Raw genomic sequence first — 14,429 nt, 5'->3', positions numbered from 1 at the left:
CTTCTCTCTGCTGAGTTCCTTTTTTGTTTGAACATAACTTCTTACTCTTATCTTTGGAAATTCAGGCTTTCTTTCTAAATAGCAATTGCTCAAGATACCAGCCATTACTGTTATCAACAATATTAATGCCCACGTATTGGTAGTAAGAATAAGGTAAAGTTTTAGTTTCTTTATCTTAAGTCAAAATTAGATAATTTAAATGATATTTCAGCTAGAACCACTTTATTTGAATGTTTTACAGCTTTACTTTGTGAAATTTTCTTGGATACAAAGTCTTGTGGCTAGCAGTTGCTCCAAAGCATAAAGCACAATTATTCACTTAACCAAAACCAGTGTGCAGATAGATCCGTATTTATCGACTTAATGTAGTTTTCAGACTCAGTAGCATTTTATAGCGTACTTATATGCAAATGGAGATGAATGATTTTCATGATTATTTTTAAACTTAGCTCCAAATATTAACAGATCAGTTCTAAAAATCAATGATCTTTCTTATGACTTTTAAACTCTAAAAGGGGAGTAACTTATGCAAATACCGTAGAGTCTTTAACACACAGTACTGGTTTTAGAATCCATGCTATGGGTTTTCCATGGACCCTGGTTTATAATTGCCTCATAAGTGGTTGAGCCATTGTCTAGAACACTGTCACTGTCATCCCAGTGGTACGAGCTGGGACCCTGGGGTCACTGGGGTCCCTGGAGGCCATCAGTTGAATGTCCTGCTGAAGGAAAGCCTGGATGGATGCACCTTTTGCTGTTGTCTGGTGTCTTCAGTGAAGTCATGCTTTTTATTAACAATTCCTTTAAAAATGTATACTGCTTGTGACTGCTGTTGCAGAGCTAAAGGGGACAGTGCAGCTTGTGCATCGGGGCAGGGCAGTTACTAACCTAGATAATGTTATTTTAAATAAGTTAATGTTGGTGCATGTCCGGAAACTCACAACCTTGTCATTCTTTTAAAAAGCATCCAATAGAAACCAGAAATTGTTACTAGAAACTAACATGGGAGATCGGGCATGTAACGATCACTGTTGGGTTAAGAGGAAGTATTGTTTCCCTTTAACTAGTATTGCCTTCTCTGGTCTTTCTGATACTTTTCAGTTTTGATTGAAAGAACTGACTTCTAACTAAAACCTAACAAAGTGTTACATTATTTACATTGTACACAAGGAGAGTTAAATTGTTACTTTAGTTATGAAAACCTAATGCTGTACACATTGTTTTAATGTTGATTTTTAAAATATGTAATGACTACTAATTATAACCTGCATGTTCAAGTGTGTGTCTTACCCCTTTTCACACGTAACCCCTCCTCCCTTGGCTTACCTTCTGTGTGGCTGCCCACCAACACGGTCACTGAACTCCAAGCTAGTGGAGGTTCCGCTCTCCTGAACCTTGATTTCTTTGGGCCCGTGGATGACAGTAGCTCTAGCAGCAGCACAATCCCAGGTCAGCAGAGCGCTTAACCATAGTTGTGGTTATTTACTAAAGCATGGCACACTTGACTTTCCTATAAACAAGGGTCAGGGTGGGCTGTGCTCCCCGTGCCTCTCCTTCCTGATAGCTGGTTGTAAGAAACAGTGCACATGAAGTGCGTTCTTAGGAGTACCTTCTCTGAGGGCTCTCTTGAGAGCTGACAGCAGTTTCTACAGTGCTGTAGCCCTGATGGCTCTACACAGCTCACCCCTCTCAATGGAAAACGTATTTATATGCTTATTTTGAAAGCATATTCTGTAAAGCCATTTGAAAATAACAGTAGCAAGATAAGAACGTTTTAATACACAAAGATGGCTTCATATTATAGTGTCTATAATAATGTAACTTGTACAAATTCTAACATTTTAGTTAGTGCTTATTAGTGCTGCTAAATACATATTGAATCCAAAATGTTGGAATCTAGCATGTAGTTATGCAGTCCCTTATTTAAAACATTACCGTTTTTACGTAGTTCTTAAACAGAAAGCACACTGTTAGTCTCCATGGAGAATAAAGATGTTAACAAAAGGTAATGGTAGAAAGTAACTGCTATGAACCCAGCCGCTAAACTTCAGCTTACTATACCTGTTAGTGTTCAACCCTCGTTCACTGACCAAAGGACTAATGTACTTTCCTAACCAAATAAAAGATGGAAATTATAATGGCATTTTAATGTTTACATTTTATTGAATATGATTTTAATGAATCCCTGTCCTCCCAAAGTTGTGATGTGGCAGTCATTGGTTATCAGACAGCTACTGCAATAAATAAATGCTAACCCCCGGGATGCAAACTGGGGACTCCCTTCTGCGCCCACTAGTGGCCCGTTTTGTAGCTAGCCCGGGTTCCTGAGAATTGAGGGGTGTTTTGTTTGGGGTGAGTCTGTTAGGTAGTCCAGCCACCCACTTCGGCGGTTTATCAGCCATGAAGATGAGGGAAGAACAAGGCCAGCCAAGGGCAGGCCTGCCCCAGGTGCCCTTCTCTCATCTCCAGCTAGGGAAGCCCTCGTGCCTGCCCCAGGGAAGCCCACGGATCTCAGGGGGAAGGACTAGATTTCTCAGAGCTAAACTCCTACTTATTTAAATTGATACTTTACTACTTAAAGTTCTACTAAGAATATCTGACCTATGGAGGAGCTAAAATTGTCATGGTTCTTACTGGAGGTAAAAGCGGGAGTTACCCAAGTTCTCTCTCAGCTAAATTTGGTCAGTCTGCATTATAATGAAAAAGAGGTCACTTTTTCTTTTGATTAGATGTCAAATGTGCTTATATTTTAAATTTGTTTAAAAAGCATTGATAGGAACACAAATAACCTGGCTGCTTAAAGAAGTGCTGAGAAGGCCTGATAATTGGGTTCAGTGTACAGCTGCAAGGTAATCAGTCTGGGAAGTTTAAGGCTGCCATGGATGGGAGCAGTGGTCCAGGGCTCTGCCCTGGGAAACCTTTAACTCTGGGTTTGCATCAGTATGCTCTGGCTGCTGTGGAAATTTGTTTACAGTAAATTTGCCTTGGCTTTCTATTGTTACTGGGTTTCATTAAAACGTCCCCCGGCTTCAGGTACCAAGTCCTTCTTTAGTGTTCAGCTTACTACTCGTTTGTCCTTTTTTAAACTTGTTTATGGGAAAGTCATGTTTTCTTAGCTTGCTGTTAACTATCGTGTGTGTGATTTTAGGAGGTTGGCATAGAATTTGGCTGGCTACGTTAATTGTGTAATCAAGCTGTGCCTCCGTAAGGATCTGTTTAAAAAAAACTTCCATTAAAAACTCTGTAGTTTATAGTAAATAATTGCCTTGTTTCTGAAAACGTTAACTGTAATTGTCACAGATCGCAGTCATTGTTGGGTTGGGGCAGTTTACAGAGGGAGGGATGTTGTGTGGGATAGAATGGTGGTTTTCTTCTGTCATTGCCAGTGCTGCTGTTCTCAGTCTCCCGTGTAGCGCTTGGCAGTCTAATACGCATACACTGTTGCCACCGCTCAGGTGCCCTTGTTCTGCATGGTACACAGATCTCACCTGCAGTGCTGTAACTAACCTTACACAGTGGGAAAGAGAAGGTTTTGGTCCATTCGCTCTTTATATAGACATCTACAATTTCATCTATTTTAACTTTGGCCTATATGCTTATTGTAGAAAAACAGAAGTTTTTAAAGGATGTCCTGAAAGTGTACATGAATGAGCTAGTAAGACCTTGGGAGTCAGCGCACACCTTCTCCCTTGTTTTGGACTCAGTACCTGGAAGCTGGTTCCTGTAATATCTGAGGCCCGTCCGCGCTCACCAGAGGATTGGTTCAGAAACGAGAGAACTCTTCATGAGTTTATTATACCTTTTGTCTAATCTCATAGGCTGTTCTTAGAAAATAAACTTGAACCAAGTACAGTCGTGCACATTTGTAGTCCCAGTTGAGGCAGGAGGATCACCTAAATCTCAGGAGGTTGAGACCAGCAGAGCAGAGCAGCATGGTAATGCCGTGTCTCAAAGAAGAAAGAAGAATTAGAAGTCGGAGAGGCTGTTAAGCCTTTTTTGTAAACTGATGCTTAACTATAGCCCCCGCTTAGCTGTCTTTCTGTTCCCCTGGCTGACTGTCCTAACTGCAGGCTTCCAGATTAAAGTCAACTACACATGTGTAACAGATCCTGTACGTCAGCAGTGCTCTGAGCCACATTCTGGAAGTATTTTACCCACGCCACCTCTTACCTAAAGAACATGCAGTCAATTTTTAGTAATAATTTGATGCTTTAAATAATTGTTCATCTCTTTAGTCATGGCTAAGATAACCAAATTACCAAATCATTTTTTATACCAGAGACTTTATATTAATCTTCAAGTCTCTGACATGGAAAAAAATACTGCAGTCTTAAAAAATTTTTTTTTATAAGATCAGAGCAAGGTTCAAAATTAGGTTCATCAGCCAGTCTAAAAATTGAGGACGTTGAGCTGGAGAGAGCGGTTAAGAGCACTGGCCTCTCCTCCAAAGGACCTGGAAGCAATTCCCAGCACCCACATAGCAGCTTCTAACCGTCTTTAATTCCCATTCCAGGGGATCCACACGCCTTTACACAGACGTGCACGTAAAAATAAATATTTTTTTAAAACGAGAACGTTGAAGGTTGGGTGTGGTAACTCATACCTGTAATCCCGACACTCAGGGATAATTCTCCTGCCGAGGCAGGAAAATTATGAGTCGAAGCCAGCATAGGCTACAGAGCAAGACCTTGTCTTAAAATAAGATAAAATAAAAATGTTGAGAATATCATAGCACGCTCATTCTATTTATAAACCCTGTGTGTCAGAAATGAATACAAAACTGAGTGCTGGAAATTCTTGAAGTATTTGAAAGGCATCAGCTACATATAACATTTATTTCAAAACGGTATTTTTATGTATTCCTTTTATAGATACTTCAAAGCCTACCATTTAATAAAGAAAACATGAGGTTGGGTAATTGGCTCAGTGGTTAAGAGCACTGGCTGCTCTTGCAAAAGACTTGGGTTCTATTCCAAACACCTACATGGTGGTTCACAACCGTCTGTGACTCCAATTCCAGGGACTCCTACACCCCCTTCTAGCCTCCTCAGGCACTAGGCATGTATAGATATGTATACATAAATGCAGACAGACACACGTAAAATAAAAATAGACACAGAGAGCTCAGCAGGTAAAGGTGCTTGCTGCCCACGTTGGTGACCTGAGTTCAATCCCGAAACCCTGTAAGGGCGGAAGGTGAGAACTAGCTGCATGGTTATCTGCCGTCCACCCACTTGGAGCACACGCGCCCGGTGCAGAACGCTTAGCAATGACTTCTCACATGCAGAAGGGCAGCACTTGCTATGACGATGACAGTGAGTGGTGCTTATGCAGACTCACCTGGATAGAGTATTATTGCTGTCACAGCTTGCCACTTGCTATGACCCGTGAAGCTTGCCCTCACTCACTGTCATTCTGTGCTGTAAGGTGTGGATCCAGAGTTGTATGAATTAACAACTGCTAAGCTGGAGACCTCCACCTCAAGCCTCAGAGTGACTGATGCATTTGCGAAGCTCATGTCTACAGTGGAAAAGACGAGCACGTCGACCAGGTAATGAACCGCAGCTTCACCCTAACTGTTTTCTGGTTTAAATGGCCACAAGCAAAGCGCGCAAGAGGTCGTGCTTGTGTGTTAAACCGGCTTTGTACCTTAAAGCCAGTGGATGGCAAAGCTGGAAAACATCACGTGGATGTTGAACGGTGAGCTTTCTTCGGAGAGACTGACAGGTGAAGTTTTCTTCTCCCCACCCCACAGAAGATGATTCTGATTAGTATTGATGCTGATGCCTCTGGGGAACATCCCTGTCCTTTCATAATTATGGAGAAAAGCGTTTTCCAGAACCAGGCTCAGTCTTCTGGTGCCACATAAGCTCCCGTGTTCACTTTGAAGCTATGACGGAGCCCTAAGATATTTTCATCTTCAGTACATTTGCTGCTGTGCACCTGACTGAGCTGTCGCTACCAAACTTACAGAAGCCTCTAGGGACGTCATCTCCTGCCTTCAGAGCCAGAGACAGGGAATGTCTCTTGGACATTCTGCTTAGGGTTTGACACAGTTAAGTAGCCCGTGCTTTGAGCCCACATTAAGCACAGAGAAGCCAGTTCTTAGTAGAAGGCAGTTGAGACAGGACACCACTAGTGCCAGGACAGGTGCTGATTGGTAAGCTGACTTCTCTGACCCCAGTCACCGTCATCCATCTGCGCCATCAGGAGGGATGTTTATGTCACTTGCCCACTTTGGGGATTTTAGAATTTCCTGTTGAATAACAGACACCATTTAGATTTATCTTTTAAAGTTAATTCTTTCATAAGGAACATCTTTTTCTATTTTTTTAACTTAAACTTGAACAGTTGCAGTCTCTTTGGGTTGTTAAGTTTGTTTTTGAGACAGGGACTCAGTGCACAGCCCTGGCTGTCATGAAACTTGTTATATAGGCCAGGCTGGCCATGAACTTAGAGGGAACCACCTGCCTGTGTCTCCCAAATGATGAGATTAAAGGTGTGTGCAGCCATGCCACCATGACTTCAATAAACCTTACTCCCTACGCTGACCATTCAGCAGACACTAACAATCTTTGAAGGCTGCTGCGGTTGCCCAGGAATGACCCATCCCAGGAAGTAGATTTGGAACGTGTAGGTCCTTTTGTCCACAGTTCACTCCATTGCTGCCATTGCCCTGCGTTGGGCGCTGACACTGCAGACCTTCTGCTGTCACCACAGTTGTGGGCATTGTGCTGTTACTCTCTATCTGGAGGCAGTCCCCTGCCTCTGCCTTTCCCTGCAGTTCTGCCTCCTAACCAGCTCTGAGAGGTCATGTGTTGTGCCAGTAGGGGGAGCTCTGCTCCACTGTTAGCTGGCGCTGCACCTTCAGTTTTTAAGGCTCCTCCATGTAGACTGTGTGGCCCAGCTATAAATACTAAACTTCCCTCCTCTGTTTCTGAAATGAAAAGATAAATTAAAATCGCAGCACACATCTAGGAGGGAAGCCGCAGCTGCCAGAGAGAGTCTGTGACAATCACGTGACTTTCTGCTGTTAGGGGACTAGAGAACAGACCTGGCCGACTGTGCTCTAGCACTGGGCTATTTTCTCAGACCCGTTTGAATATTTAAAGTGAAGTAAGTTGAAAAAAAGCTACCAACTTTGGGGTTCATTTGCAAGAAAGTTTTGTTTGAAAATACTGAAAAAAAATCCACATCTTAATATTACAATTTCAAATTATAAAATATCACCGGAGGAGTCTGAGGTGGTAATGTTTTTTGTTTTGTTTTGCAGGAGTGGAAGTTGTTCTTTTTTTCACTCTCCCCCCAACCCCCAGTCAAACTGAAAGTCCCATGCATGCTGGGGCAGATGTTTAAAGCAGAGGTCAGCCCTACCCTCATGCGAGCCAGTCTCAGTTGTATGTACAGGGCGGGCGGCTCACAGTATGATTCCAAAAGGCTTCCTCGGTATGCTGATCTGTAGGATTTGTCTTTCTAAGTAAAGGTTAGCAAAATTGTCTTGGCTCTTGACAGTCCATCAAAGGTGGAGTGGAAAGGGTTGTTGGATAAAAAGGGTCAAAGCAGTAGTCGCAGTGGATAGACTGATGAAGCCTATAATTTCAGCACTCAGAAAGCTGAGGCAGGAGGAGCACAGACTTGAGAGCAGCCTAGGCTCCAAAGCAAAGCTGTCTGAGAGCAGAGAACCCACATCTGACGTGGAGCCCTCCTTCCTTTCTCCACCTCTAAAGTCATGTTTACCTTTTGTCAGGGGTGACGGCGCACATGGGAAGGTCACACCGTGGAGTCTGTTCCCTCCTCTCCGTGTGGGGCCCAGGGACCAGACTCAGGCTCTCAGGCTCGGCCTCCAGCCTCTGCTGCTGAGCCCTCTGCAGGCCTTCCCTCACACCCTTGTCTAAGCCTCAGAGTGTGCGAGGAAACCCGATGTGCTCTTCCTTCCCCATGTGTGGTCAATCACTCACTAATTTTCTTATTTGTGGCAGATATTTGGACATGCTCTGTTTCTGCCTGGAGCCGGTTTGTCCCTCCTTAGACAACCTGGTACCGAACTCTGGAGCAGCCACCAACTGATGTCAAACTTTGTACAAACCAAATTGGCATAGCACACTACAGCCCAGAATACCCAAACTTTAAGCAATCCTCCTGCCTCAACCTTCCCAGTAGCCACCAGGACTACAGGCATGTGACACTGCCCTACAGCACCAGCACTCGCTGTGCTGTTAGAGATCAAGTTCTTACTTTGATGTAGTTCCATTTTCCTGCCCGTCTGACCTAGCGTGGAGAAGGGTTGTTCTCTAACCTAAGTTAGGGTCCTAGCGTGGAGAAGGGTTGTTCTCTAACCTAAGTTAGGGTCCTAGCGTGGAGAAGGGTTGTTCTCTAACCTAAGTTAGGGTCCTAGCGTGGAGAAGGGTTGTTCTCTAACCTAAATTAGGATGTGGCCAGCTGCTTAGTAGCTACAGAGAAGCCAAAGAACTAGTGGGTAACAGGAACACTTTGGGGCTTTCTGACTTTATTGATTGAATTAACATCATGAAACCTGTCTTTCTCGCTGGTATAAATTCACTAGTTTTTAGTAGATTCACAAAGTTGTACAACTGTCATTAAATTACCCAGAAAATGATTATTATTTCATCCAGCCTAAGGAGCCCCTGCACACGTTTGCCTATTGCAGTTGTAGGTATGGGCATGGCTTTCCTGAGTTAGGTCTCAGGCTGACGTTTTAGCTCAGCAGTAGCATTTGCCGAGCATGCACAGGCCCTGGGATTGAGCCCTGGAACAACATGGTCAAGTAGGGCCCAGGGAAAAGGGAGTGGGGGCTGGGGAACACACTGAAGCTTATCACAGTCTCAGTCCCCACCTCCTAGGGCTTCATGGCTGTGGTGTCTGGATGAGACAGGGTCTCATGTTGCCCACTGGCCTGGAACACCCGATTCTCTGGCATTCACTTCTAGAGCTCTGGGACATAATGTTTTGTGTTCCCACCAGTAGCAGGAGCATCTCTCCACAGTCTCATCTCCAAATAGGTTGGTGGGAGGAGGATGTGGGTGTCGCACGCACTTGCAAATTGATCATAGGCCACTCTTTCTGGACTTTCATTTCTATGTAGTCTGTTGACAAAAAAGGGGTAAATCTTAGCTAGAGAGCAACAGAGAGTGATAGACTTGTTCTCAAGTTCACATTCTCAAGCATGTGCTCTATGTATTTTAATAAGAACAGCTGACGTGAATAGCTACAAATGCATGCACACACTTAGAGCTGTGTAAACTTGTATACTCAATTTCATGTCGCCTCCGAGAGCCACTGGTGGACCCTGGAGCAATCCGCACAGTTGTCTCATGGTCGAGACAAATGGGGAAACCCATGCAGGCCTTGTTCTGCTCACTGGGGTTTTCAGAAGTATTGTTCACTCTGTTATTTAGTCCCCCGGTTTCCTATAAATTGGAAATTGTATCTAGTGGCCTGTGAATAAAGGGGTAACATTTTGTCTGGAGTACATCAGAGGTCTCACAGCACATCAGAAAACGTGTGACACCCGCTGACAGCGTGGCTCCATGACAGCGTGGCTGCAGGCTGACCATCTCACTCTCTAGGCCATGATGCTAGTTAGTGATGCTAGGTTGACACTAGGAAGCAGGACGCTGGTTTGACTTTGAAGTGGTGCAGTTATCCACTAGTTCCTCAAACACCACTGGCTTATTACCATTAAGTACAGTCTAAAATGTAAATTTTTAATATAGGATTGTTATCGTGTTCTCCTAAGGAACGCTAGAACTGGGTTGAACATCAATTTATCTGCTGGTATGATTACCGTAAAAGAAAGAGTTGGGCTGTCTGGAGTCGGTTTCAAGGCATCTTTGGTCTGAAATTGGCTGTGTAACTGTAAGGATACTCAGCATGGCTCGAACGGGGCAGATAACTCTGTGTACCGTTCAGCCATTGATGCTCGTTGGGCATTTTCTCCAGCCTGCCCAGTTTTGTTTCACCAGTTTTGTTCATTTTGTAATATGCTTCAAACTACTTGTCAGAGTGAGGGGAGATGTGGTTAATAGGCATCTAAGGCTTTCATACACACCCCCACCTCCAGGTTCCTGCCTGTACCTGGTTCTCATGCTGCTGCCTGTGTCCCAGTTTGGCTGAAGGCTTTCTCTCCTGGAATTTCCCACTAGGTTAAGAAAGCCTGAGGTTAAATGACTTACCATGCTTCACCACACCTTTCAAGTTAGGTAATGTTGGTAGTTTTTGCAGTGGGCAGGGGAAATCCATGTGGGCAGACTATTACCAAGGCTTAAGCGCTGTCCTGTGCTCAGTAACATGCTTGAAAATGGTTTCTGGGCAGATAGTTCCAGCCTTGAGCACGTGTGCATGTGGATATTTGTGTCTACACGCTTGATCACAGGAGCCCCGAAGGAAAGCCATGTTGTTCGCTCCGCAGCTAGCAGAGGTGAAGCTGGTCAGATGCCCAAGACCACAGGCCATGACAGAGTTCTTTTCCATTTGACCTACAGCAGTCCCCTGTCTTAACCGCTGTCTTTTCTCATTGGCTGATAGGAAACCAAAAAGGGAGGAGCACCTAAGCGAGGAGGCCGTGAAGGTGATCGTCAGCCTTCCGGACCTGACCTTCATGCACGCCAAGGTGCTGATGTTCCCGGCCACACTCACGCCGTCCACGAGCTCTCAAGGACAAGCAGATGCGTAGCTGCTCGTGTCGGAGGATCTGAAATTCTCTTTCCTTTCCTCCAGCCCTTCCCATCATCAAAGGCATATCGTCTGTAATTAAAAATAAAAACATGCAAGCTCAGCTGATTGGTTGGTAAGCCACACTAGAAAGGTATACATAGTAATGTATATTTATTTACATACTGAAGTCCTAAATTTATATAGAAAAATGTAAATAATTGGGGATGAACATTTTTGAAGATTTATTCTTTTGTGTTGCTGGGGTGTATACATTTATGTCTTTGTGAAATACACTGGTGGTGTCCTTCTTAAAAACTTTTGAAATAAAAAGAGAAAATTAAAACCTCAAATCTCCACTGTCTGAAATCCCCTTCAGTCTTTTCCCTTTGCACTGACAGCTCTTAATTTCCCTGTCCTATGGTCTGTTGCTTTTACCTGTCACGCAAAAGCTTCAGAATTCTTGTTTGGTTTTCAGTTTTGTGTGATGGGTTTGTTTCAGACCTGGCTTTTGTTCTGTTTCCCGGGCTTTGTTGTCGTCTTTTTGTCAGGTGTATTGCTGTGTGTGACCTTCTCAGAGGTCACTCCACTGATGCTCGCTGGTTGTGGGCCGGGATCACTGTCAGGACGTGACTGGAGGCTTGACAGAGAATGTGCCTGTTTTAATTGGTGTGATTTGGAGAAGGACCAAATTATATGAATGTCTTAAAATGAAATTTGTAGAGATCTTTCTGTTCTGTCATACCACTATTTTTTGAGGATTTTGCACAGTGTAAAATGACATAATCCTAGATTGCTATGGTTTAGGCTGTATATACAGTAAAAAAACAAAAAAACAAGCTGTGGGTTTTAAACGTTTGGGGCAATTCCTATGGAAGCAGGAGAGACATGTAGAAGAACCTCTAACGGGTTAATATGCATGCCCAAGGGTTTTGAGATTTCAGTGTGTAAATTTCCTTTTAGCTTATACAATAATAAAATAATTTAAAAGAAATTTAGCCTTTTGTCTTTGTACTTTAGTATCTCAGAGAAAATATGATGCATTTGAATGTGAGATTTTATTCAGAATTAATAAATTGTTTCTAATGAAGTAATTTGATAGGACTTATCCCTGGTTAAAATCAGGAAGAATTAGAATCTGGTCTCCAAGAACTGAATCGTGAGGCTGGAGACATGGTTCTTGGGTCAAGAGCACTTGTTCTTACAGAGGACCCAGGTTCTCCTCTCACGGTGGCTCACAACCGTCTATGACTAAGTTTGGTGTTACACAGACACACATCCAAGCAAAACATTCACCACACAAAGTGAAATAAATTCATTTAAGAAGCTCCAGGCCAGCTAGCCTGGTTCACACGGTAACACAAAGACTGTCACAAAAAAGGTAGAAAGGGGGGTTGGGGATTTGGCTCAGTGGTAGAGCGCTTGCCTAGCAAGCACAAGGCCCTGGGTTCGGTCCCCAGCTCCGAAAAAAAAAAGTTAAAAAAAAGGTAGAAAGGTAACAACCAGAAGGTCGTCACACACACACCGGACAGGGTCAATGCCTTTCCCAGCTATGACACAGACAACGTGAGACCATAGAGAAACCCCCCCTGGGCTGAGGAGGTGGCTCAGCAGTTGAGAGCACTGGCTGCTCCTCCAGAGGTCCCGAGTTCAATCCCCAGCAACCACATGGTGGCTCACAACCATCTATAATGGGATCTGATGTCCTCTTCTGGTGTGCATGAAGACAGCATACTCATATACATAAATAAATTTTTTAAATCCCCATGATTCATTAGAACATATCTTCAGAATGTTGAGAAAGAATTTATAGGAGTACCCTCTCCAAGAAAACGTTTGCACAAAACTCCTTAAAGGTAATTTGGGAGGTAGGTAGAGAGATGGTACAATGGTTAAGGACACGTGTGGCACTTGAAGAGAACCAGGGTTTGGTTTCCAGCAGCTACACGGTGGCTCACAAATGTCTGAAACTCCAGTTCCAGGGATCCAACGCCCTGTTCTGACCTGTACCAGGGCCAAGCACACGTGAGTTGCTCATGCATACATGCAGACAGAATAACCACACCTGTGAAAACGTGTGAGTCTAAGACAAAGGTAATTTTAGAATGTTATATTTTAGACATTTGCCAGAAAAAAAGTTGCATATTTGCTAGAGGACAGGCTGCCAGCCAGTGGCACCCTGCAGTGTCCACTTGACAGCCTCTTCGTTGCTGGGTAAGTATGGCCTACAGTGACAGATGCTTCAAGTCTCTGGTATTTCATGCATAGAAGAAAATGGGCTGCTGGACAGCACTATCTGCCCCCCTCCCTGCCAGCCACTATGTCCGAAAGTTCAGCTCTGCCTGTTTACGACTGATCACAGCTGCTCGAGCTGACTATGTCAGTCTCAGAGTGGAGGATGGGGAGTTACGGGACCCTCAACTGAGTACCCAGCCACTTGTGTGCAACTTGGTCCTAACCACACATGGCCTTGGGGCTGTAGTCTGAGGAGGATGAGGTGAATTGGGCTCCATCTATGCAGCCATGGGGAAGATATCATCCATACTGGGTGGAGACGTTGCAGTGCGGCCTTTTTGGGATCATTTGTGCTCCTGTGATTGGCCCCTCCTCCAATGCCCTATAAATATCCCTAATAAACTCATTAAGTGTTTGGAAGGCAAGGGGGAGAACTGGTGCAATCAAACTGCTTTGTCATTGGGACCTTATAAGGAGGGAGGTATATGTTACATGGTCTCCCACCCACGATGAAAATTTTCATGACAGGAATGTGATGGCCGTTTTAATTGTCAACTTGGCTGCATCTAGATTCTTGGAACTTCCATTCATAAACAGCCATTGTTGGATTAGCTCAATTGAAGTCTTTAAGTCATTCTAGTAAATCCCCTTTATGTAGAGATTCATTCTCTTATGTTCTACTATTCTAGAACCCTAATACAAAGGGCTATAGAGTCAAAACAGCTCTCAGTCAAGCGTGTTTCACACTCACAGTGTCCTGAATTTGACCTCAAGTACGTATGCTTGTAGATCCCACAAGCAAAGGAAAAGAAAACTGAGGAAGAAGTAACTTTAGAGTCTGTTAGGGCTGAAAGATGAGCTGCTCAGTGCTCCCCTAAACCTCTCCCAGGAACACCCCCCCCCCCAGAGGCATCAGAGCTGGGACACATGCAGCCGGGGGTTGTCCTGCCTAGGCTAATACTGGGGCTGAATGGTTACAGGAAATTCTCTGTTGCTGCAGAATATTAAGGGCCAAGAAGGAGTTGAAGCTCATAGCCGAGGAAATTGAAGCATAAATAAGGAAACTGACGTGTGCAACATCCATATCCTGAGGCAAGAGCACATCTGTATCCAGAGGCAGGACCTATGCCCGGCTTTGTTGCTAGCACTGTCTCGCCATAACCTATGGTTTCAAGCTGTCCCCTAGTGTTGGATAACCCTAATCCTCCCCCCATGCACACCCCCAACCTCTGTCTGAAGGTCACTGTCACAGTCTTCTTTCCATGCTGTCTTCTTCTGTATACAGCGTTCTTATCTAAATCCCATCCTATTGGCCGAGTGCCTCTTAACTGTTCCCCAGGCTGGACCAGGTGTCACCTCACCACTGACATGGGCTTCATGCTTATTCTATTTCAAACGTCTAACATAGCCTACAATTCTATCCCCAGTGGTGACAAATCTGCCTCTTTACCGCATGCAGAACAACACCCCCCGCCCCAACTGCCTTGGAGTCAGACTGTCATCTACTTCTATTGATGAGTTTC

The 14,429-nt window shown here is 44.2% G+C and overlaps 1 protein-coding gene across 14 annotated transcripts in view; it reads left to right on the top strand.

Moving 5' to 3' along the window:
• Aftph (aftiphilin) overlaps positions 1–11,669 on the top strand; it is a 54,112-nt gene extending 42,443 nt beyond the window's left edge. For 7 of the 14 annotated variants that reach the window (XR_015636672.1, XR_015636673.1, XR_015636674.1 and 4 more), the window contains 2 exons: positions 5,428–5,551; positions 10,546–11,665. Coding sequence is in view for 11 of the 14 variants with exons in the window: in XM_087583526.1 (XP_087439652.1) it covers positions 5,428–5,551; positions 10,546–10,693 (272 nt within the window). In the remaining 3 variants the exon portion in view is untranslated. 14 annotated transcript variants of the gene reach the window in all.
• The last annotated feature ends 2,760 nt before the right edge of the window (positions 11,670–14,429 follow it).

This window comes from Rattus norvegicus, chromosome 14 (assembly GCF_021556685.1).
Source record: "Rattus norvegicus strain SHRSP/BbbUtx chromosome 14, alternate assembly SHRSP_T2T, whole genome shotgun sequence".
NCBI classification, from domain to species: domain Eukaryota; kingdom Metazoa; phylum Chordata; class Mammalia; order Rodentia; family Muridae; genus Rattus; species Rattus norvegicus.
The sequence above is the reverse complement of the archived record's forward strand: the minus strand, read 5'-3'. Positions and strand labels throughout refer to the sequence as shown.